Source organism: Amblyomma mixtum, chromosome 7, assembly GCF_055824585.1.
Source record: "Amblyomma mixtum isolate Tamu chromosome 7, ASM5582458v1, whole genome shotgun sequence".
Lineage (NCBI taxonomy): Eukaryota > Metazoa > Arthropoda > Arachnida > Ixodida > Ixodidae > Amblyomma > Amblyomma mixtum.
The window spans coordinates 28,302,365-28,327,387 of record NC_143018.1 but is presented as its reverse complement, the minus strand read 5'-3'; the positions used below and the strand labels follow the sequence as shown (position 1 = coordinate 28,327,387).

Here is a 25,023-nt window from a genome sequence, read left to right as displayed (position 1 = left end):
ATCCTAAGGGTGCCTTTAAAAGCTGGAAAGAGCTGCGGTAACCCCGAGTTGATAGTTGAAGTTTTTTAGTCTATTATTCCAGTAGTTACAGAATTTTAAATTCGAATTATTTTTTTATTTCAGCAAATTACACGAACAGACGCCCGAATGCTGCAACAGCGTCTTGGATATGCCTGCCCTATCGGCCACTGCAATGAGGGTACATGCAAAACTATCGGCCTCACAGTCTCGTGCTGGTATACGGGATGGGACGATGGTAATATCTATCCCACTGGCCGTTCTCATTAACATGCCTATACCTGCTTAGGGGGGCATTCTCAATAAATCAGTTGCACAGATCGGTGTACGAATCTTCTTATCACAACTTTAGTAATAGTACAAGACCTTTATTCGGCCATAATTTACAGGCCGAGCATCTCGACCGCCTGGGCGACCAGAAGTCGCTGTTCTTCCTCCCCTTCAGCGCCAAGCCAATCGAGCCAGGGGGTGATGGATAAAGAAGGCGGGGGGTAGGAACCCGACTGCTGAGCAGCCGGGCAATAAAAGAGGCAATGGGCCAGGTCCGCATAGATACAGGGGCAGTTAGGACAGGAAGGGTCTGATCGATAGCGATAGAGAAAGAGGCGAGACGGGGTGATAACTGCATTCATTTGGATGCGCCGAAGAAGGAGAGCCTCCGGCACCATGAGCGATGGATGAGGGGGAGGGTAAAGGCGTTTGTCTAGGCGGAGCTCGAGGTAGACCTCTTTTATAGTGCGGCGAAGGGTGAGTCTCCCATCGTCCTCCGAAGGCGTGGGCCGGGGGATCAACGGTGCCCGAAAAAGTGTATCGCGGGCGAGCTGATGGGCCAGCTCATTGCCGTCAATCCCTGAATGCCCAGGGACCCAGCGGAGGAAAACGATGGAAGGCTGCAATGCGGAGACCGCTCGTTCGACCTCCTGTTGGAGAGAAGGGGTTAGGGTGCGTTTCTGTATGTGGAGTATAGCGGCTTGTGAGTCTGAATAGACTGTGTACTCTTGAAGAGAGGGAAGGAGAGCAAATGACTGAAGGGCATGCGCAATGGCGAGGATCTCGAGGGACAGTGCATCCGGAGGGTGTAGATACGGCCCGCTGGTGTGGGTTTCAGGAGCGGGGAGGTGGGGATGGTACAGGGCGTAGCCGCAGGAACCTCGAGGAGCCACGAAGGAGGCATCCGTGTAGGCGACACCCTGGGTATCAAAGAGAGGGGAATGGTGCTGCGCGGCCGCATGAAAACGCCGGCGTGCAGGACGGGGGACATGTTGGTCGGGTGGGGGAGGATACGAAGATTGGGAGCCGAGGTTGGAGTAGGAGAGGTGAAAGGGGCAATGGGAATGGGCGAGATACCCGCTTGAGTCAGTAATCACTGACCCTGACGGGTAAGGGAAAGGCGGGCAAGCTGCGAATCACGATGGAGAGACAGAAGAGAACGGAGAGGATGAAAGAGGCCTGTGGCAAAGATCTCAGCGGTAGAAGTAGTGATAGGGAGGTTGAGAGCTGCCTTGTAGAGGCCCACAAGGGCAGTCTCAAGAGTGTTAAGTTGAGTCTGATTGAAGGAAATGTAGGGTGCAAAGTACAAGACCTTGTTGAGGGCCAGCGCGTGGGCAACTCGACACACGTGAGCCTCGTGGAGACCTGAGCGCCGAGTGACCACGTGCCGCAGTAGGTGAGTTACGGAGTGGCAGGTGGTGACAGCGTGGTGGAGGGCTTGCACGTTCTTGGCCGCATGCAAAGGAAAGCCAAGAACTTTGCACTGCGTGACAACAGGAATGGGAGAGCCAGAAAGGTGGAGAGAGACGAAGTGGTGGTGTGAGCGCTGGTATGAGGAATGGTTGAGAAGGAGATGCTCGGATTTTTCAGGAGCAGGAGAGAGGCCAGCGGTGGTGAGAAAGGAGTCAATGAGATCTAGACCACGTTGCAGGGTGTCCTGTACGTGACCGGGAGAGCCCGACGAAAACCACAGAGTCATGTCATCGGCGTAAAATATATGATGCAGGTCGGGATTTTCAGCTAGCTGGGAGGCGAGAGGGGCCATAGTAAGGTTGAAAAGGGTAGGAGAGAGAGCAGCACCTTGAGGAGTGCCACGGGTGAGGTGGTGGGGGTCGGACAGATGGATGTCTACTCGAAAGCGAGCCACACGTTTAGAGAGAAATGAACGGATATAAGAGTACATGCGGGGGCCACAGTCTAGGGAGTCGAGTTGGGAAAGGATGTGGTCGTGGCAAACACTGTCGAAGACCTTGCGAACATCGACGGTCACAAGTGCGTGAATTTGAGTGGGGGTAGGTGACAGAAAGGTGTGCTGGAGAATCAGAAACATGTCCTGTGCACAGACGTGGCGTCGGAAGCCGATGAGAGATTGGGGGAAGAACTCCCTCGCCTCGAGAAAATTAGAGAGGCGAGTCAAGGCTATTCGCTCAAGGGTCTTACCAGCACACGATGTCAGGGAGATTGGGCGGATGTTAGAGAGAGAGGGAGGTTTTCCCGGCTTTGGAATCATAGAAATGAGGGAGGAGGTCCAGGAGCTCGGCAGGCAACCGCTGTTCCAGGCCTCATTGTAGGTTTGAAGGAGGAATTCTTTGGCGCAGTCAGGAAGGTTGCGAAGTGTGGTATATGTAATGGCATCCTCACCGGGAGCCGAGCGTGTAGCATTAGCAGCCAGAGCCGATTAGAGCTCTCGGAGAGTGAAGGAGTGGTCCAGATCGGGGTTAGGTCCGCTCGAGTACATCGGGTAGGAGGGTGCCAGAGGGGGAGGGAGGTAGAGAGAGGCGAGCTGATCAAAAACATCAGAGGCAGTCCCCTGAGTGAGGGCTTCAGCTAGACTGGGAGCAATGGCAGGCTTAGTGCCAAGGAGGCATTTGAAGAGAGACCATGTGGATCGCGAATGCAAAGCAGAGTCAAGACGGTCACAAAGAGCACTCCAACGAGACTGCTCGAGTGAGGCGCTGTGGGTGACGATCTCGGCCCGCAGAGAAATGATCCGGAAGAAGAGTTGGGCGTTGTGGGGTTGGGAGCGAAAGGAGCGTTGAAGACGTTTACGGCGACGCCATAAACGGAGAAGATGAGGATCTGGGTCTGGGACTGTGTGACGAGAACGAATGTGACGGCTACTGGACGAGAGCGCTGCAGTGATGAGCGACGTCCAGTCGTCGTAGGACTGAAAGGAATCGGAGACGAGATTAGTGCGGAAGGCGTGCCAGCCAGTGTGAATGACCGGATGACATCGAGGGATGTGGGAAAGAGAGGTGTGAATATGGACGAGAAAGTGGTCACTGAGAAGTGTTTCAGCTGTCACCTGCCAGTGAAAGGAAAATGAACCCCGAGAGAAAGTGAGGTCAGGTGTCGTGGGGCGCTGTGAGGCAGTGCCCGCTCGAGTAGGGCAGCCAGGAGTATTAAGAAGGGTGAGGTGGCGTTCCTGGGCCAGACAGTGGAGGAGGCGGCCGGGTTCGAGGGTAGCCCCAGAGTTTATGAGGGGCATTGAAGTCACCACCAAATAGGAGATGGGAGTTAGAAGGAAGAGAGTGAAGGAACTTGCCCAGGGCAGAGAATAAAGAGGAGGTGACAGCGGGGTTGAAGAAAGACAAAAGGGTGAGTGAGACGCGGGAAGAAGGGTGGTAAAAGACCACACCAACTAAATATTTAAGGAGGGTGGAGGGGATGTCAAGTGGCTCCACGAGCACGTCGCTGCGTACATAAATAGACGCAAGTGGTGTGGACGTAGTGGCATGATAGGCGCGGTAGCCTGGGAGAGTGCGGGCCATCCGAGTCTCCTGGAGAAGGAGAAAATGGGGCAGGGAGGGGCGGGTGAGGAGATACTTGTGGAGGGGGGTCTTATTGTGGCGAAGATTTCGGCAGTTCCACTGCACAATCTCGAGGTCCTCGCCAAACGCCATTATGATAGTGGAGAGGTAGAGGCTCGCGATGGTACGCGTTCCTCCTTTTTTGCTGGGGGCAGTGACTCATGGACGGATTGGAGCATAGAAGTGAAGGATTCCAATTACTTTGATTGTGCTTGGAGGGTGGTGGTGGTGGTGGAACTTTATTTCCAGCGGATATAGAGGAGCGACCCGAAGTCGCCCCCCGCTTAAACGGCGGCCGCTATTCCTTGGGCAGCGGCGGCGTCTTCAGCCAGCTGGAGAAGCTTGATCTGTGTCCCCGGGTCGGGGCTGAGCAATAGAGCCTTCCAATGATCACAGTCGGTAATGAATCCACTCGCGGGTAGGGACTGCGGGCAGTTCCAGATCATATGATTTAGATCGGCTTTCGCATCAGAATTTTTGCATTTGTCTGAGTAGAGTCCATCCGAATAGAAGCTACACAATTGGGGATTTGGATAGGTGTTAGTTTGAAGTTTACGCCAGGCTTTGACCTGTTGCTTGGAGAGCGTTTTATCTGCTGGGGGGAATCTGAGTCTTGCAAGCCTGTAGCGCTGCAGGATTTCTCTGTAAGAAAACAACCTGTCCTTGCCAGAGTATAGGGCGGGTGGACTGCACGACCAAGCTCGGCGGGACAGTTCTCGAGCTAGGTTATGAGCCGCCTCGTTACCAGCTAGGGAGGCATGAGCAGGCGTCCGAATTAGGCGAATGCGCCGCGTGGGCTGATAATTAAGAATTTGGAGAGCCGATGTCTCTAGCTGAACCAAGCGAGTGTGGTGTGTCTGTGTGGTGGTTTCGACAAGATCAGCCAAAGGGGCGACCTGGGCGGTGGAGGAGGGAGTGGTGAACGTGGCAAGATGCTCATTTAGCTTTGTAAGCTGAGAGGTAAGAGAGGAAGTGGTTGTCTGGAGGGTTTGGGTCAAGGCATGCATCTGCTGTTGTAGGTCGTGGGAAATGCGCTGCTGCTCTCGCTGCAGGCGTTCGAGCATAGCGAGCCGGAGGTCGAAGGAGCGGCTCTCGTCAGTCAGGGATGGAGAGGGTGGTGTAGGGGAAGAGAGGGACGCTGGAACCACTTTAACTATGGCGGCATAGGAGGCTGGTGGCGACGTGATCGGAGCTCATGGAAGTTCATGATTAGAGGAGGAGGGTGTGGCGGGTTGAGTGGGTTGAGTGGCCCGGCGCAAAGCTAGGCGTCGGAGGTACGCAGCTTTGGCACACTCGCGTTGTTTAGCAAGGCGGAAGGGGCAAGTGGGGTCGAGGGAGGGGTGGGTGTTTACCTGGCAATGAACGCACCAGGGCTGGGCACACACATCAGCGGAAGCGTCAGCGTGTAGAGGAGCAGCACAGCGACGGCACTTGGCTGGAACGCTGTGCTGGGGGCATTGATGGGCGCGGTGCCCTAGAGTGAGACAACGGGTGCAGGTGGGAGGCTCAGGTTTATGAGGACAGCACCGGAAGGCAACGCGTTTAAAATATACAAAGTTGGGGATGACGGTACCAGCGAAAGTTATGAGCACCGATTGAGTGGATCTCATCATGCGAGCAGCGAGAATATCTGTTTTGAAAGATTCGAGATCATGCATGAGGTCATCAGGAGTGAAGTGGCCCCCTACGTTATGGATGACGCCGAGGCACGAGATGGGAGGATGGGGAGTATAAGTTTTGCTGGTGACAGGCTTACCATGAAGCTGAAGACGCGTGACAGAAAGTAGGAGGTGGGCGGTGAGAGCAGAATGAGTTTTTAAAAACACAAGGCTTTGGGCTGGCTTGGCCTGAAGGGTGATGTCGGCACTGATCTTGGAGGAAAGTTGTGCAGCAGAGGCGACTGTGGCGAGTACGTCGTAGAGAGGTAGCTTGGGGTGAGGGTTCCAGGGGGAAGCTGGATGGCAACTGTGATGAGCTCGGCGCGGGGTCGGGCTGCCGAGGCAGGCTTACGGTTGGCACCAATGGTGCTCCAGCCGATTTCCTGGGATGGAGTGTCGTCTGCCGGGGACGTCGTAAAGTCCATGTCTGAGTCCTCAGCTGGAGTCAACTTTAATCTACTTTTAACAACCCAAAAGCAGGTTGCTGCTTTCATCATTGTATTGTCTTCGCCTAACGAGTTTACTCAGATAACTTGCCTTTTCCTGGCGACTCTGTGATTAGTCAGTTATTATATGCTATAGCCGCTTGGGTGGCGACGAAATTGAGACTGCGTTCTAAACCACGAGAGAACTGCGCCTGATTCATAGCTTTCCTCAATCCACTTGTGCCGGCAGTACTAGTCATGTAGGCACCTTATACGGGGTGTTTCACCTAAGATGGTGCACAATTTTTAGAAATAAGCCTTTTGAGTTACAAGAGCGCTTTTTTTCGGCATAGCATTGTCAACGCTCTAATATATCCGAACACAGCTAAGACTTGCTAAATAGCAGGTTGGTTAACTAATACTGAGTAGATAACTTTTTAACTATTAATGTTAGGCTCATTAATAAATGAGAGGCGTGTAGCCCATGGCAAGTAATATCTATATCAGTTTTTAAATTTTCGAGAACGCGGTTAGCCTCGGCGCTGTGGCCAAACATATTTTGGCCACATGGAACCAAAATACGTTCTTTCTAGAAGCTTGCAGGCAAAGCAACCTCTCCAGTGCAGGTAACTCGTCGAAATAGCCAAAATTTGTTGGGCCACAGCGCCGAGGGTGACCATGTTTTCGAAATTCTAAAAACTGATATGGATATTACTTGCCGTGGACTGCACGCATCTCAGTAATTAAGGAGCCTAGCAGCAATAATTAAAAAAATTGGTGGGGGCTTAGCTTTGGTTCAGCCTGGTAGGTTGCGAAAGCAAAAGCGCATCGCCTCCAACTGAAGGAATGCAGTACGCCGTGTCTACAGGTCACGCGTGGCTACCGGCCGCCACCGCGCAACGACTGAAAGCGCCTTGGAACGCAGTGCGCCGCGTCTACAGGGACAGACGCCTCGGCAGGAATGTCGACAGACGCGTCGGCAGGAGTGTCGACAGACGCGTCGGCAGATTTGTCCGCCTTTCTGCGTCACTGCTTAAAAACAAACTGCGCCAAGGGCGGGAATCGAACCAGGGCCTTTGGCATTTGAAGAGCAGACGCTACCACTCAGCTACGAAGGCTCAAGGTTGCAGTATGAATAAAGGCGCATCTACTGAATGCATAGGTTTCATAAATAAAGTAAAAGGAATAAAGTCAAGAAAAGGAAAATGAAAATAAGAAAATAAGCAAAAATAAAAACAAAAATAAGAGATGAAAATAAAAATAAAATCAATAAAAACAAGAAAAGAGCAAAAATAAAAAATATGAAAAATAAAAAGTAAATATAAACAAACAGTGCGCCAGGAAACGCTTTCGCCTTGCAGCACTTTAGAGAGCCAAAGTGCCCCCTGAATTTTTTTGTTTTTGATGTTGCGACTGAGAGAAAGAAAACATAATCTACAGCTGGTATGACGTCACAGCGGCTGTAGCACCACAGGTGCGCAGCGCGGCAAATACACACCATAACTGCAGCCGGGCTATCTGAAGGAGCAAGTTGGTCGCCCATATTCACTCCGCTAAAGGTCGAATGTAATTGCGGCCGGGTCACACAAAGGCTTGAAAGTGCGAGTAGTATTGCTTTCGCAATAAAACTATCCAATATTAGTTAACCATCCTCCTAGTTAGCACATCTTCGCTGTATTCTGATGTACTACACCGCTGACAGTGCTAGGCTGCAAAAAGCGCTCTTCTAACTCAAAAAGCCTAGTTTTAAAAATTGTGTAAAGTGTCAGAGGAAAGACACCCTGCATGTGGGGACTAACACCACTATGGAGTGGTGAAATCAGCCGCCTGCGTGTAGTTGGAACTGGGTTAGCGGTATCGGTCCATCTTGGGGCCTTACCCGAGGAAACCGAAATGCGAAGTTGCGGGAAGACGAAGAGCTTTATATACAAAAGGTTCTATCCTACGGGTTGTCGACGAAAGAGAGAGTGAGAGCTGATACATGTTGGTGGTGCTCTGTATAATTAGGGTCCGTATTCCCCAAGTCCCCCTACGTTTGTCCCTGTACTATCATGTCATGTAACTTAGCCCTGGAAAAGGGTCAAGAGGACTGCCTGCTTGGCACGGGTTGGTTTACGAGCCGCGCAAGCGCCCGTTCTTCGGAGGTGGCGTCCGAGCTTTTGGGAACAGGCCGCGACGCTGGTCGTGTTCTTTCCGCCTCTGAGAAGATGGCCCCGGAGTCGCGGCTTGGCCCTGCCTCGGAGAAAACAGAACAAAGCAGTCCGAGTGCGTCGCGTAAACGGAGTTCGTATACGGCCTCCGTTCACTGCTCAGTTTTTCTTTCAGGTCTAGATTGCGCAGACAACCATAAGCCCACGAACCGTAGGGTGGGGTGGATCCCCTACACAAGAGGCTGTGGACTGTAGCTCCGTGGGAAACACTGAGCCAGACGTCACGTTGAAATCGCTTCGTTTCACCCGACATGTTCGAACACAACAGCACCTAAGCATTAAGAGCACCGAAGCAAACTCCACAGAAACCAACGACAGACTGCGCACTCCAATGCGCCGTCTGGCGCCGGCCCATTCCGGCGACGAGGGAAGCGCCGAGAGGCGGCGCCACCCGTCCAGCTCTCCGGTCCCTATACCCGACAGAAGCACCACCCATCACTAACCCGTCTACCTCCATACTCCGTAAGGCCTACTAGAATACCCACTAGAAGCCCACACAGCAGCAGCAGAACGAAAAACGTGGCAGGGTTTTAGCGTGTAGTTAAACCGAGTAGACTTGCGAGAGCATTTAGAAGTACAGAAAGGTGGGCAAGTTGGTTATTACTATCCATGGTAAAACAGGACAAGGCAGCCGGTTCGAATTTGGCGCTTCACTGCAGGCAACCTGAGCACACGTGCGCCCCATTGCTTCATCAGACATCCGTCATCTTCAAACATAAGGATCAGATAGTAAGGGAAATAGTAGAGGCATATCACATTGACAAAGGGGGTACAGCATGCATTAGTAAGCCCTCATTATCACTAGCTAACCGCGAAATCACCTTTTTGGAGCATGCATTTGTAGATATGTAGATTTAATATTTTCAGTGATGATGCAGTGTTTTTTTGTTCTGTTTAATGTTTGGCGGGAATGCTATATATGTACACATGTGCGTAATAAATCGTCAGTTGAAAGTCAGCGCTCGTGTTGTCGTGTTTGTTCCGTCCTCGTGTTTTTTTCCGCGCTGTTTTAGCATGCGAGAGCATGTTTATCCTGGTATCGAAGCGATTGCAGCAAGAGCCCTTACAGCTGCGCCGTCACCAGAGCGGCGTATGCGTCAACAACAGCGCCTTCGGAGTACTAAAAGCGACAGCCAAATCGAATTCAAAGACGCAGTGGGAAAGGCAGCTGCCTCGCCCGCCAAGCACCAGCCCACCCCATCGCACCTCCCCTAGCAAGGAGGCTGCCCACTCACTCACCGTCACTCCCGACACACTTTCGCTGACCTTCACCATCCACATAAATTCTGTCGCATGTGCGAAGCCTATGCTTGCAGCAAAATCTTTCATCATAGTAAAAGCATAAAAGTAATCATAGAGGATGCATCCAACTGCTTTCGCAGAACTGTCTCATCAGATGTCTGATTTGTCCCGTAATTTTTTTTTTGTCTACAAACGTGTCAGCTTGTTCGTTTCCAACCGGGCCTCTACTACGCGCCGAAAACGCCAAAACGCGTCGCAAGAGCAGCAAGCGAAGCATCGGTACGTGACGTACACCACTTTTTCTCGCAACAGTACATTTGGATCAAATCCTCGCGCTATTTTCCGGCCTCGGCTTGACGGCGTACTAGGCCTTCATGGAGTATGCGCGCATGTATATACGTGCTTCCGTTCGCCACAAAGCTTGTGCGCCCACAGGGCCCGGTATGTTCTTAGCGTCTGGAGGAGTGACTCAGAGAGTTTATTAGGCAACTGGACAATTATTCCCAGAGTGCCAAGTCATCACATCGAACGATGCGCACAGCAGTGGCGAAGTGAGAGAAGAAAAAGCTTGGGCTTGCTCCATCCTTGGGCGTAACAGTGCGCGCCACGTCCTAACAGCAAACGACACTTCGCCGGGGCGAGCGAAAAGGCTCGCCCTAATGTGCGACGCACGATCCTGGAGGGCCAGCTCGGTTTGGTTTATGGGGTTTAACGTCCCAAAGCGACCGAGGCTATGAGGGACGCCGTAGTGGAGGGCTCCGGAAATTTCGACCACCTGGGGTTCTTTAACGTGCACTGACATCGCACAGTACACGGGCCTCTAGAATTTCTCCTCCAAAGAAATTCCAGCCGCCGCGGCCGGGATCGAACCCGCGTCTTTCGGGTCAGCAGCCGAGCACCATAACCACTGAGTCACCGTGGCGGCCAGTTCGCCTTTATAGAACAAGCCTGTGCGGCGGCTGTCTCCACGAGGGCCCTGGACTAGACGTAATGAATCGGTAACGACCCACACTTCTCCCATCCAAGAGCCTTTCCTAATAAATTTTCTTCTCCCCATGTGCGCCTTTCTATTCTCGGAGGATTTACAGGCCACGCAGTGAAACCGGGATACACCCAGCAACTCTGTACGAAAGCGTTAACGGGAAAATGTTTATGAGCGCAATTTTTTTCATATGTTGTAAGCTTTTACTATCAATATATCCGCAGATCTCCCGTCCACAGGCTTCCACTTTTTTGCTATTAACGTTTTTGCTGTCCTCAAAAGCGTACCCCCATTGGTTTTCTATGGCATGCAGTCTTAACTGCTCGATGCGAGCGAGGGATAAACTAATAAAATAAGGATTTTGCTAGGTTTCGGAAAAATGGACTATTACCTTCAATATTTCTATACCAGTGCCTTACAGTTTTTCAATTTTCAAAATTTTAGGCCATAAACGTTGGACATGAATATAGTAGCAAAATCGAACCAAAGAAAATTTGCCAAACTGCTGTATTCGCCTGCATTAAGAGCTGACTGATTGGTCATTACGCTACGATAACATAAGAAATGTAGATCTATTTCGAGTTGTGCTCAACGGAAGCTCCATACAAACTTTATTCTCTGTGGTGCCGTCAGGAGCCAGGGCCCAGGTTCTCCTTGTAGCTCCTCCCCTCTGGACACTTCTTCCAGTCGTAGACCATGTAACGTACGCCTGAGTCTTTCGTGGCAAGGTCGTACGTCAGTGAGCACAAGTATGGCATCTCTTTTTTCTCGAGTAAATGCGTGAGCTTAACCCACAGCTGCGTACCTGTAAAAATACACAGATTTTAAACATTTTTCCCGAAACAGAATTACGATCAGGCAAAAATTATGCTATTCATTGCTAGCATTTGCATGCATAAATCTACTTTTACACTTTTTATCACAAGAACTTTTATCAAGCATTTCCGGCGTTATAGTTCCTGCTGTTTATAAACAGTGGCTTTCACACCTTAGACTACCTTGTGGCTGCGAAACTGCGTGCCTTTCGCGTGACTCATTCTAATTAAATAAAGTAGAACATCGATTCAGAAACTGTGAAAGACGCTGTCGAATTCGCTTCAAAAAGTGGTGGTTGCCATGTCGAAACGCTCTGCTAATTCCTGAAAGACCTTAATACGCAACGATTTATTTTCACAATGCATTCATGTCTGTTGCGTTGTCATTAGAAAAGAGCTAGTAATAGCTGCCACGAAACCGCAGTGTTCTGTAGTGTTGGTGTTTAGTTACCGTGACACGCTAAATTGCCGTCCTACAGCACATCAGTCTTTAGCATTCTGCCTGCTGTAAAAATGGCGGCATTTGACACGTCGCATCGGTTTCTGCTGAGCTCGAGGTCTCCGGACCGAATCCCGGCCGCGGTGAACCCATTTCGATGCAGGTGAAATGCGAAAACGCCTGTGTGCTGTGCGATGTCAGCGCATGTTAATGCACCCTAGGTGGTCCAAATTTACCAAGAGCCCTCCCCTACTGTGTCTCTCATAGCCTACGTACAGCTTTGAGGCGTTAAACCACAAGTACCTTACTAAATACCGTCATCCCAGCCAGGCTTACAATGCTTACAATGCTTTTGTTCCTCTGATTTCTGTTTCAACCAAAATCGCCCAACAGTGCGAATGTAGGCTTCGACCAAAAAGGAGGCCGAATTCATAAAGTGATTTGAACGTAAGAAAGGTTCATGAATCACTGGCGCCCATGCGTTGGCCGACACAGCAATTCGAGAACCGAGGTGCAAGACCACCGCGAATCTTTTTCGTTTATATTTGAATTTCTTTTCCGATTTGAACATCTTATTTGAAGAAATTTGCTTATACTCTCACAGCGCCGCGTTAACACTGTGATCGTCACAGTTCTTCATTGGCAGTCATGTGAGCTAAGTCACACCTTTTTTTTCTTTTTTTTATGATGCAGTAGTGTTACCCGGCCTTTATCTCTTGCTCTCAAGTGCAAAGCAAACATGACAATCAAAGATTTACAATATTTCAAACCTAAAATTCTGTCTTATAATACATGCAGTCCAGCTGCCAACATCTCATATGAGAGGACAGCGAGAAATAGTAGCTGCATTTTTATAGCAGCCATTCAGATCGCAGGGTTAACCCGTCACATTCCAATTAAAAGAGAGTAATGCAGCACTTTGTTAAACTGGCCGGATGTCGGTGCCGTCACTTAGATAAGGCGCACTGTCCTTATGCGACGACTAAGGAAACAACTCACCTAAACTAGTCGAGTTGAGAACGACACAAGATCTGTAATCTGCGTATAAGATTCTGAAACTTTCTCTAACATAGTTGCCTCCTGAAATAAGAAAAAATGGTGGTAAATATTTGTCAGGCATAAACACTTTTTCCTTCCATAAAATTTTCTGCGTGCAGCGAGGGTGCCCATTCAGAAATTATAGTGGATCGGTTCAGCAAAGTAAATAAGCTAAAGGAGAATGACAACGCAACATGGGAAATTTAATAGACAGGATTACCTTTCGCACTACCTCTTGAAAGGAAACTTGCTAATGCGACACTGACATCTTGCACCTAGGAATATCGGGCCACTTGCAACACTGACATCATGCTAGCTGCATTGGCCCCTCCACGACCATTAGGGGCTTCTAGACTGTCCCTGCGTGCAGTGGCGTAGCCAGAAATATTTTTCGAAAGGTGTTATGCGCCGCTAGTTAAAAAAAACAAGAATAAAAAGAGAGCGTGCGCCCAAACAATATCTTGGTCATTTTTCTGCTTCAAAAAAGGTCGAAGGGTTAGTTGTTTCGCTCACTGTAATATGTACATAATACGAGTGCACGCAAGTCGCGGAGGTCTTCATTCGTAAAGGACATTTATTTTTTTCGAAAAAAAAAGTCGTACGAAAAATCGCGAATAATTACAATATTTTCACATAATATAGAATAGAAAAGCTTCAGCTCTACAACAAAGTCAGCGACTGCGAACGAATGGTATTTGTCAAAACTTCTTCCCCATGCATACGAACCTGCGCCCGGTCGCAGAGGCGCTTTAAAAAAATGCACCTTTTATTTTCGCCATAGTTTATGGTTATTTAGGACAATGGACAGGATTTAAAAGTAGGCTAACGTGAAAAGGTATATTATATTGGGTTATGTACAATTAAAATGAGTTCCATACGTCGTGCGAATGCGAAGAGTGACTATTTTCTACACTAGCTTCTGCTTCCTATTAGAACAGGAGCTATTTTGTCCACAAACCGACACTTCTTATTTTGCTTTTTTAAATTTTAATATGTAGATGCGGTGTCAATAGCACGGGCTAAAAAAAGGCCGTAAAGAGGAGGAAGAGGAAAATGCAGCGCTCAGAAAATTTCGGGAGATGTTCTGACACCGATAAGCTTGTGATAAGCTTATTTAGGTATACAAGAAACATTTAAGCAGCGGACTACTTTTTTGCCGTGGAGGAATTCTGTGTGGCGGTTCTGAATGTGGGCGGAGCTTCACTGCATACTAAAGTTGTATCCGACTAAAGCAAGATTTTCATCGAGACGAGGCGGCACACACAGAGATTACCTCAACGTGGATTGCTTTGTCCGCGGGCTAATTCCCACCTAATAATCAGGATCATTACCTGCGTCACACTGAGCGGTATCGTCGGCTTTGGCAACGTCGTCATATGTGACAGAATAGCCTTAAACAGCAATAAGGGCAAGCACGTACTGTACTGAGATCATACAGAAGCATTAAACATCAACAAAAAAAGTGACAAGTATTAGTAAGTCATGAAACGATCACCTTGGTTCCGGACTTCCGCAAATTGGTGCGCTACGAACCAAGTTGTGACGGCAGCACCTTGTTCATTTATTGTGCGGAGTTAAGTTCAAACAGAGTTGGCATTTCTCTTGTCGATTGCTTGACATGATTCCCTTTCATTGCGCATAAAACTGCCCATAGTGTAGTTGCTTTCTACATGCACGTGATATAGCGATCGACGTGCTTGATGTGTTCGGCGTTTTTAAGGGGCCTTTCTAGGTTGATTTACGCACTGTAGCAACATCGACATTGTACAACAAGGCTTTGACAAACTCAGTGCCAGAACCTGTCAAATTTGCCTTACAGAGAATATATTTTCGCGATATTGGCACCTCTGAAGGCTTGCTCATCAGTTCTTCGACACTCTGTAGCTTTGCCTCTAACAGCTAGGTCGGAATGATCCAAGTTTCTTCTTCCAAGAATTTAGGGACTCCATCCAAATTTAAGGATTTTCATGGAGGATTTTCAAGAACCCTTAAACTTTTTTTATCAAGGGGTCTCAAAGATTTAAAGAGCCTGTACGAACACTGGAATCGCAAGTGTCTCGGCCTGTGTTCCGTAGACTTTATCATCCTAACCCCTTCTTACAAGTTGTAAACTCCCTCATTAAAATAGTAAAGATGTTCTCTTCATATATTAAAGACCAGCAGTATTTCGAACCATAATACGGGTCATCCTACATCGACTAGCACTAGAAAGTGGGTACATTATCATGTCATACCAACATTCACATGGGCTGATTCATTTCTTGAGCGTCAAAAGAATGTCTCCACCTTTCCGCCCCGATCGCTTTCTGGAAGTTGAGAGTATGGAAGCGAATAAATACGGAGCTCAGACCGAAGCCACTTTTGGGCAGGCTGCAGAGAGCTATCACAAGCTGCTAGCACTAATGCCAAGCTGAGTATTGTGGCATAGACAGGTGCCGCCTTACTGAGACTACGGTGAGACGTAACACATGCAGCCACCGCAACACTCAACACTAACATGCATGGCGCCATTCAAGTACGCCTGATGCTAGGCTCTCTGGCTATGAAAAGAAAGTGTCGAAGGCTCTGAAGAAAGGCAGTCTGATTAGCACGTGCGCGACACCGCAATTGGGAAACGCGGACACTTATGAAAAGGCTCCTTGAAACGTGTTCGGGTTAAGTGTGACAGCCACGGTGCAAGTGTTTAAGAGAGACCCTCAGTTCGTACATGCAACTCTTCTTTGTTCAGATTAGCGGTAACGCAGAAATGCTTAAATTTGCCTGCGTAGTACTATTTCAATGCATGAAGTAAACATTCTATTTTCGAAAAACTCTTGCTATCGGAGCAAGAATTACGAGGTCTGTTAGAAAAGTATCCGACTTTATTTTTTTTTTTTTTGCGAAACAAGCGCGCTTACAGCAGCCGACCTTGAACCCTCGTGCGCATGCACGAATTTTTTCCCGCCTGCCGATAGCGTCAGTCGCTGGGAAGCAGCGTTTGAGTGAGGCAGTGCGGAGTGCTCTCGTCGGTTTTTTGTTGCAAGAAAAATGGCGGAGCGAGAGGAGCAGCGCTACTACCTCAAATTTTGCCAGAAACTTGGCGATAGCCAAGTGGAAACCATTCGAAATGTTCAGACGGCTTTCGGTGATGATGCTATGAGCAGCGCACAGATTAAGCAGTGGTGCAACTGGTTTAAAGACAGCCGCACATCGGTGGAGAGCGAGCCACGCTCCGGTCGGCCATCAACATGCCGAAATGACCAGGTAATTGCCGAAGTGAACGCTGTGGTGATGCGGGACTGTTGTGTGACTATCCGAGAAATTGCGGGAGAGGTGGACATCAGCAATTTTTCTGCACATTCCATTATCACCGAAGATTTGGCCATGGAGAGAGTGGCAGCGAAATTCGAGCCGAAGCTGCTGACGGTGGAGAAAAAGCAGCTTCGTGTTGAAGTCTCACAGGAGATGCTGGATTCCACAAACAGTTACCCTGACTTCACCGACGCCGTAATCACTAGTGACGAGTCTTGGGTGCACGGATACGACCCGGAAACCAAATCCCAGTCGTCACAGAGGACGCATTCCACGTCACCAAGACCAAAGAAGGCCCGCTAAGTGCGCAGCAATGTCAAAGTGATGCTGACTGCTTTTTTGACTCCCTCTGTGTGGCACACCACGAGTACGCACCCCACAGGGTCAAAGAATGACTAAATAGTACTACAGGGGTGTCCTCCATCGCCTACGTGGTGCTGTGCGGCGCAAGAGATCGGAATTGAGGTCAACAAGAAATTGGCGCATCCCTCGCGGCATTGCTGCTGCACATTCCTCGCATTTGATTCAGACTTTTCTGGCGAAAAACCAGACTCCTGTAGTTCAACAGGCTCCTTACTCTCCTGATATGTCCCCCTACGACTTCTGGCTGTTTCCTAAAATGAAGAGGCCATTGAAAGGAGCGCCATTTCAGAAAAGAAAGGACATTATGGCTGCAACGACAGCAGAGCTAAATTCCATTCCGAAAAGGGCCTTTTCGGAATACTTCCAACAATGGCAGCACCGCTGGGAGATGTATATGGAGCCCCAAGGAGACTACTTTGAAGGTTATTAGGTTTCTAACGCTTAGTTATGCCAGTTTTTTTTCTTCGGCCAAAGGTCGGATACTTTTCTAACAGACCTCGTATGTGCGCAGTGAATTTTAATACGAGAATGTTTTCAACTCAAGTAGGCCACATATGGTAGTCTTAAAAGCGAAGTTTGGTTTGGTTTGGTTTGGTTTGGTTTGGTTTGGTTTATAGAGGTTTAACGTCCCAAAGCAACTAAGGCTATGAGGGACGCCGTAGTGAAGGGCTCCGGAAATTTCGACCACCTGGGGTTCTTTAACGTGCACTGATATCGCACAGTACAAAAGCGAAGTTAAAAACTGCTAGCTGAAATACGTTTTTTTTTTCTTTTAATATTTTATTTTAATACCATACATTTCATCGCAGTTAGGGGAACGTAGCTGCATGTCTGCCTTCCACGTGTTCATGACCAGTAGAGCTCGAGTATAAGGCACTACACTACGGTTTTAGTGTTCAAGCAGGGGGCTATGAATGAAACAAAAATGTCATACGTACCACGAACATATTTGCTAACGATTTCTTTCTTGTGTTTATATGCTTCATCTGTCCTTCTCGTTTCCACCTCGTTTGTTCCTGCAAGTCTGAAAGGAAGCATCTTTGAGTGGCAGTCGGCCATGCATTTTAGCTGCGTTTTGTAATCAGGCGACACTGTTGCATTTTCCATTTCCACTTGGTAGGCAACGTCAAACTTCAGTGCATCTGTCTGCCTAACACGCGCTTTTATAGCACGTGCAGTGTATATGAGTAAAATTATTAACACTTTGGTAATTCAGTTTCAATATCTGTGGCTTAATAGCAATAAATGTAAGCAATAAGAGCCCGCTATGTCAATTTTATTTTTTTTTTAATTTTAAGTAGCGCGTGTACGTGTTCTGCGTGAAACGAGAAAGGAAGACCAAATTCGAGATCTTAAGAGCGCTACGTTTGGCTTGAATGGCGAATAGTTTTGTTTTGAATAGTTATAATAAATTTAAAGTTGAAATTCAGTTGCCTGTTGCAGCACTGTTTTTCTTCTTAGTTTTATGAGGGTTTTATTTCAGCTCTCGGCGCACCAACCGCACGATCCGCTACTCGCTCAGTGCTAACCCGAACATATTGCTGATGCGCCACATTAATACAGTCGCAATAAGCCGGCATCTTCGGCCCTTTTCATATTTTGTCTAGTAAAAAAAAGGAAGCAAGATGTAGGCAATAGTGTGACATAAGCGCCACCTCGCTAAAAAGTCAATATTTCTATGAATGATAAAACATATCTCTGCTCGAAAGTATCAGAAATCAATCCACATTAACACTGTTTGGTAGCCCCGCTGCTGCTCTCATTCCACACGTAATAAAAGCAACTTCGCAACAGCGGCAGAATACGCGTAGTGAATGCTCACGTGCAGTCCTTATCATGGCACTGGAATTTCACTGCACTCGCAGCTTTACACTGGGTAGAATGCTGTAAAGAATGCGCGACCTTTGCAGCAAATTTTTGCTACCTATGACAAAACGGTGTCTGGCTTAAGATACGGAAATTTACGCTACGCGAACTTACACTGATGTACAGACGTAAAGGTGTGCTAAGCTCTCCATAAGGGTGGGCCGAAGTTCATGGTAGCGCCCTTTCATGTCTTATGAATAGTAGGGAACAATATGGTACAACATTTGCGCCCCCTTTCCCGACGTCTATTAAAGGGAGGGGGGAGGCACTGCCTCCCTTGCCCCTCCACTGCGCATGCCTATCTGTACGCCCTTATAAAAATTGTCTATAGATAATCTATAGACTTCTTATAGACTATACTGCCTTCCTATAGATTCATAGTCTATAGAGTGTCTATAGAAAAAGTCTACTAAAAGTGTATGGCCATAAATCTAAAGATTATCAAGAAACTGTCTATAGGATTTGTATTGCCTATAGACTGTTCTCTAAGATTTGTCTATAGAGAGTCTATAGACTTTATAGACAGAAGTCTATAGACAGTCTATAGACTGTCTAAAAAGTTTTGTAAGGCGGAGACAATATGGATAAAACACGCTAAATAAGGCCTCTCTTACCATCTGCGCGATCTTTGGGGACTTTTTTTCGTTTCCATACAAGGCCAAATCCGGTGCCCTCTGCTCGATGCACCTGTCACATATGGCGCCAATCAGACGAAGCCGCCTGTCTCACAAAACCTAGCAGTGGAAAACAGTGCGGCGACGCAAGCACAACCGTTTGTCGCGTGTCCATTACGCTCCTAGCCGGAGCGACTGCCGGCTAAAATACTGCCACTCCCAGGGTGCATCGCGGCGGCGACGTCGTAGCGCAACTGCTTGTGAAATCAGTTTGTTAATGATAATCTTGTGATAGTAGCACGTAAGGGAGAAATACTCACAGGTACGTTTCATTGGGAGAGAACTGGTACAAGTATGTGGCGTGCTCTCCATGCCTCTCGATGAGGGACACTCGTGCGCAAAGACACGGCATTTCGGTTTTGAACGTTGCGTTCGCCGAGTGATACACCAAACAATGGAGTTCTTTGGTGTGATTCATCAGCTGTAAGCAAGGAGAGTAGCAGCTGAAAACTCTTTGTGATTTCAGAAGCCCAGAGTGTTTTTTTGAGGCCGCAAGCAAAAGGGAGAATAGGGAGTTTAAAGAAGTAGAAACACCCAAATTTCAGTTGTGTTTTCCCTCTCCATAATGATGTGCAGCATATTAGAATAAACAGACAGTCATGCGGATCACGCCAACGAGAGTTAAATAATTTATGATCGAATTTTTTGTTATCATGCTGTTTCGATTTCGGTTACAACAGCCAAACCACGACTGTGACGCATACACGCGTTCAGGTCATGGGGGGCACACAAAACCTACAGTATGGTCGCTGCTTTCTCCGTTTTAATTCACATCAACTCTTACGCAAGCCTGCGCAAGAGTTGGAACGACAAACAATATAACGGTGATTATATCGCAGTTTTTGCATGCCTCACGAGACCTGAACGCGTCTTGTGCGTCACACATACCATTCGGCTTTTGAAACCAACACAGAAACGACACAAGAAAAAAAATTCAATTATAAATTATTCAGCAGCCGTAGACAAGCAAAAAAGTTGCTGCTATGACATATAAATGGCGGAAGCGAACAGTCACCGAAACCAAGGAGCATAGAGGACGTCTTTTTTTTTTTTGTAGTTATTCATCATAGGAAGATTATAATAGCAGAAGAAAAAAACGCCGTTATAGGACACTGACATACCACACGGTTGTCGTCCGCGCGATATTATCGAAAATCCGGAAAGCTGTGCGAAGTTGAAAAGCAGCTGCTTGAAAACAACACGGGTGGGCAGGTGCTCTCACAAGTGCATCAAGCCACGGGTGACGTCAACACTGAGGTAACCAAGGAAAACTCACAGTGGCAACATCAATAATCGAAATTCTTCTTTTGCACGGTAAGAAAGGTTCTAAGCAGAAGATTGAAATTTAAATCACCCTCCGTGACCTTCAAGATTTTCGTTTTTCTTAACACACGCGCACACACTTGCACGCACGCACACAAAGCCAGAAAAGACCCGCATTGTAAAAAGACACAGGTCGGCATTATAAGTCCGACCTTTTCTGCGCTTCTCGGCAGTTTTCGCCTAGCTGATACTATGTGCACTATGATTTTGACGATGTCGCGCCACCATTTATGTGTCGTCTAAGCAGCATATGTTGTAGGCGCCATGATCACAGCTAAGCGCAGTGTCACTGACACAGGCTATTTAAAGCGAACTGCTGTAAGTAGCGGCTCATGTGTCACCGGCTTGCAGCTGTTCTTCGCTTATATCACTGACATCGAAAGCTATATCTAGGTTTTAAGTAGGCCTTCATGAGTCATAAGTAAAATAAAACAATTGACAGCGCTTTTCGCTAACTCTAAGCGGCAGCAGTGCAACATGCTCTGTAAATGGACGTGTGTTTCAATAATATTGCCCCGTGACGACAAGACAATCAAGACAGGACGTGAAGGACGGCGATGGCATGATTTTTAATGGCTGACGGCCTGGCTCGAGCGCTCCTGCCCGCGCCATTGCATAGTTCGTCGTCTCATATTTATTTATTTATTTATTTATTACAGATACCTGCAGCGCCCAAGGGCATTATTGCAGGGGGGGAAACACAATAACGTCTGCTCATTTGGCCGAAAGATACACGTAATAACAGAAATACAATCACACAACTAATAGATGAGAAAAAAAACATGCAGTGAAGGAAGACAACCACGCTCCAGAAATAAAATAACACTAATGAAATGAAAAAGACACGCGCAAGACAACTGCGCGCCACGTCACACATCAGATAAAAATGCGCGGAATTGACCTTCTGTGCAGCACTTCCCAGCAATTCCCCAGCAATTCTGGACAAAAGCATTATTGAGCGAGAAACCGTTTATGAAAGCAATTTTTTCCCTATAATGTAAGATTTCACTGCAACTATGAATACATCCGCTGATCTCCCGACGGCAGTCTTGAATTTTTTCTTTTCATTAACGTTTTTGCCATCGTCAAAAGCGTTTCCAGTTGGTTCTCTATGGCAGTCTTAAATGCTTCATGCGAGCGGTATAAACGCTAGAAAAGAAAGATTTTGCTGCATATCAGAAGGACGGGTCATTACCTTAAATATTTTCATAACAGTATCTTGCAATTTTGCAATTTTCAAAATTTTTGACCGAGAAGAGATGGCATGTCTAGTCCGTCACAGTACGCTGGAAGAAACGTGTTCGCCATCGTCAACAGAGCAACGTTGCAGGATTTTTCAGGGCTCGCAGTAAAAGTCGCTGTGTCCAACCCAACACGTGAGCTGGATAAGATACAGCATTCGTGGGTTTTCGTATGACATCTATACGCTGATACTGATTCATGCGGAATTTCCAACATTACCTGACCCAAGGAATAAGGGCTCTGCAACACCTTTCGAGAATAGTAAATAAACTCGCTCAATAGCTAGGCTGTGTCTTCAAGAACATCTGAGCCAAATAACGCACTTCTGCACGCAGCAGAGAACCCACAATCGCGCCGAAGTTAGGCGAGCTCTTTACGGCGGCTTTTTCAAGCTCCTGCCCTCCACCCGTCACGCGTCTGCGTATGTCTCTCAAGAAATAGCTTTTGGTCAGATATTTTCAGAGGTCACGCAGCTACCGTGACCTCTGCAACAAGTGCAAAAAGTGACGAGAGGAAGGAGAAAGGCGCGCATTCGCTGAAATTTAAATTTGGCTGCAAATAACTCAGCCACTGCAAAACACATTAAAACATTCTTGCTGGCGGATATTCATGAAGCGGCATCCTTTAACATCCCAGGCATACCGCAACTTTATTGAATAGTATTGCAGGAAAAACTGACACGAAAGACGAAGTGGTAGTTTCGGCAGCCGCCCAGCGCAATTAAATGCGTAATAATTTATTTAACTGAATTAATTAATTAATTAATTAATTAATTAATTAATTAAAAATCAATGAAATTCTCCATACAGTGCAAATTCGTTAAAACTTTCAGCTGGAATGTGGCAATACTGGAATAATAGCGTCCTCTGAAAAACTTTATTGCCCCTGGACCAGTACAAGATCGAGTGAAATAAATAATACCTGGCGCTCGGCTACTGAGCCGGAGTTCCCGGGTTCGAACCCGACAGCGGCTGCCGCATTTCGATTCAGGCGACACGCAAAGGGTGCCAGTGTGCTGTGCGATGTCAGTGCACGTTTATACGTTTATGCTGTTTATAATCTCCGAAACGCGTTTGAGATCTAGTTATGTGACAACGCAAGGTGAGGCGCCAGCAGCAAGACCGGTTCCGACAACCGAACTCATTTCAAAGGTGGGTTTACGTCACGTTAAGCACGAATAAACAGCAATATAGTCGCTGATACGTCGTTTCTTTCCACTGCAACGCAGGAGCCGGAATTTCAACAAACGAAATATCAGCGACAATATTGCAGTTTTTTTTTTCATGCCCTACGTGGCCTCAACTCATTTCGACGTCCTAACTTTCCTTCGGTAGATGAAAACGAAAACGGCATGACAGAAGAAATTCAATTAAAAATTATTTACAGGTCGTAGGCAATACCACGTGGTACTAATGTCTTATGCACCCGCAAACAGAGAACAAATTGTGAAACTAAAATTAGGTATCTATGCTAATTTAAAAATGTATCAGTTGATTTCAGTGAATCTCAGAATTGCTGGCACCAGTTGGTCTGTCTTCGTACGCTCCTGGTTGCAAAGCCTGTGTACAAAAACAGCTTTCGTGTAATACTCGATCGTCGCGCCTGTTATGAAAACAAAATCATAAAGGACTAGTGCCGCCGCGGTGGCTCAGTGGTTATGGCGCTCGGCTGCTGACCCGAAAGACGCGGGCTCGATCCCGGCCAAGGCGGGTGAATTTCGATGGAGGCGAAATTCTAGAGGCCCGTGTACTGTGCGATGTCAGTGCACGTTAAAGAACCCCAGGTGGTCGAAATTTCCGGAGCCCTCCACCACGGCGTCCCTCATAGCCTGAGTCGCTTTGGGACGTTAAACCCCAATAAACCAAAGCAACCATGAAAGATTAGTCTGCAGCACCTAGTATGTAGCAGAGTGGTTAAGCAGAGTGGTTTGTTGGGCGAGTTGGTTTGCCATATTGAAACATACCTGCGCTTAAAAGACACGGACTGAAAGATAGAGACACACACACATAGCGCTGGACTTACAACTGAATCTTTATTCGGGAAAACACTGCTCTTTATGCACACCAGCAGCTGATAAAAAATGGAAGATGGTACCACCCGGATGATAAAAAATCGACAAACTGTCTCGTCACATGTCCAGTCCTACCTTCCCTTTTGCAAAAATGCCCTTTCCTTTGATAGTAGTGAAAGGGACGTGCTACTCACGCATGCATCCCCACTGTCCGCTATGCTCATGGCTTCAATTATTTCACGCGCCGTTTGGTCACGTTTCCTGCTTACTATCTTCGTCTCGTTATAGGAAGGTACACATTTACACTCTTGACAATGAACCACCAAATTCCCATCGCCTTTCCGTTCCATGTTCTTCCGATGTTCCCGGAGCCGCTCGTTCAAACATCGTCCCGTTTGGCCTACATATGCTTTGCCACATGTAAGCGGCAACCTGTATACCACTCCTTCTGCGCATGCGACCATGGGGACTTGGTGTCTCTTTTTACACCCCTTAGTTTTTCTTTCTGGGTACGTTACTATTTTGCATAAGTTTTCCAATTTGTCCGGGGCTGAAAAAACGACCCTAGTTTTTACCTTCGAACCAATTCTTTTAAGATTATGGGACACCCCATGAATGTACGGAATCACCACCGTTTTCTCCTTTTGTTTTTCTCCCTCCTTGCTAGGCACCGTACCCTTTTTGCCAAATTTCTTGAGCATGCTTTTTGCCACCGACACTAAAACCTGATCCGGATAACCTGCTTCCCTTAGCCTCACCGTGCACCTAGTATGTACACCGACATGTATGGGAGATTATGCTCGAATTTTGTAAAGAAGTTGCCCGAGTAATCGAGTGAAGAATAATTTCTGATTTTTACCGAAGAAGTACAAGTGATACATAGCACTTTAAGTGAAGCTGACTGAGACAAAGCCAAAGCCATACCTTCCCAGCATCCGGACCTTGAAGAAAATGGCTCACAATGCTTCCTCCTCCTCCTGCATCGCACGTATTCTCCGCAGTGATGGCGAAAACAGCCTGCAGCAGAATCGGCACGGCGATGGCGAACACGCACGTCACGCCAGCCATGCCGCCAGCGCACTGTCCTCTTTCAGACAGCGGGTTTGGAGCTGTTTTCTCTCCCAAAGCATATGCTCGCATTTGAACAGGTCGTCACACGACCTCTGTAAAGGCCGGCGACATTTATTCTGAAATGCGACCTGCTCTTCACAAGACCGAAGATCCTGTTTCATATCTAGCGCTAAAAAGCTTGAAATTAACGCCTATCTGGGTGTTGAATGTCGGCAACAATCTAGCTAAGTTATTCTGCAAACAACTACAAAAGCAAATAAAGAAGGTAAAGAAAAGAAGGTCTCATAAAAAGGTGCTTTGTGACCGGTTAATTAGTTCCCTATCCTGTTAGGAAATGTACGCAAATATGGAAGAAGCAGAAGACTGTCCTCGTTATGATCAGAAAGAAGATACACGACCGCTTTTCAGTCCGTGTTGGAAAATTCGCATGTATTCTGGTGTCGGCTGCTGGCTGTGAATGCGACGACACAGGTTGAGAGCCCGCGATTCAAAAAGTCTAAAAATTAAAAACTTAACAAAGCTCAAAGCTGAACTTGCAGAAATAGTTATTTCAAC

General features: G+C 47.5%; 1 protein-coding gene across 1 annotated transcript; it reads right to left on the bottom strand.

Moving 5' to 3' along the window:
• Positions 1-10,917: 10,917 nt before the first annotated feature.
• On the bottom strand, positions 10,918-24,611 carry LOC149335455 (uncharacterized). Its single transcript, XM_089553809.1, has 5 exons — positions 24,322-24,611; positions 19,082-19,242; positions 17,220-17,305; positions 12,589-12,669; positions 10,918-11,140 (listed from the first exon to the last, which is right to left on the bottom strand). The coding sequence occupies exons 1-5, from the start codon at positions 24,535-24,537 to the stop codon at positions 10,965-10,967; spliced, it is 720 nt and encodes a 239-aa protein (XP_089409935.1). The 5' UTR covers positions 24,538-24,611; the 3' UTR covers positions 10,918-10,964.
• Between the last annotated feature and the right edge of the window lie 412 nt (positions 24,612-25,023).

Excerpts from the sequence above, each read along its gene's own strand:
- LOC149335455 (XM_089553809.1), bottom strand. The coding sequence starts at position 24,537 with ATGCGAGCATATGCTTTGGGAGAGAAAACAGCTCCAAACCCGCTGTCT. Across the intron at positions 19,243-24,321 it reads AAGGTCCGGATGCTGGGAAG|CTGATGAATCACACCAAAGA; the intron begins GTATGGCTTTGG and ends CCTTGCTTACAG. Across the intron at positions 17,306-19,081 it reads TCTCCCAATGAAACGTACCT|ACTTGCAGGAACAAACGAGG; the intron begins GTGAGTATTTCT and ends GCTTCCTTTCAG.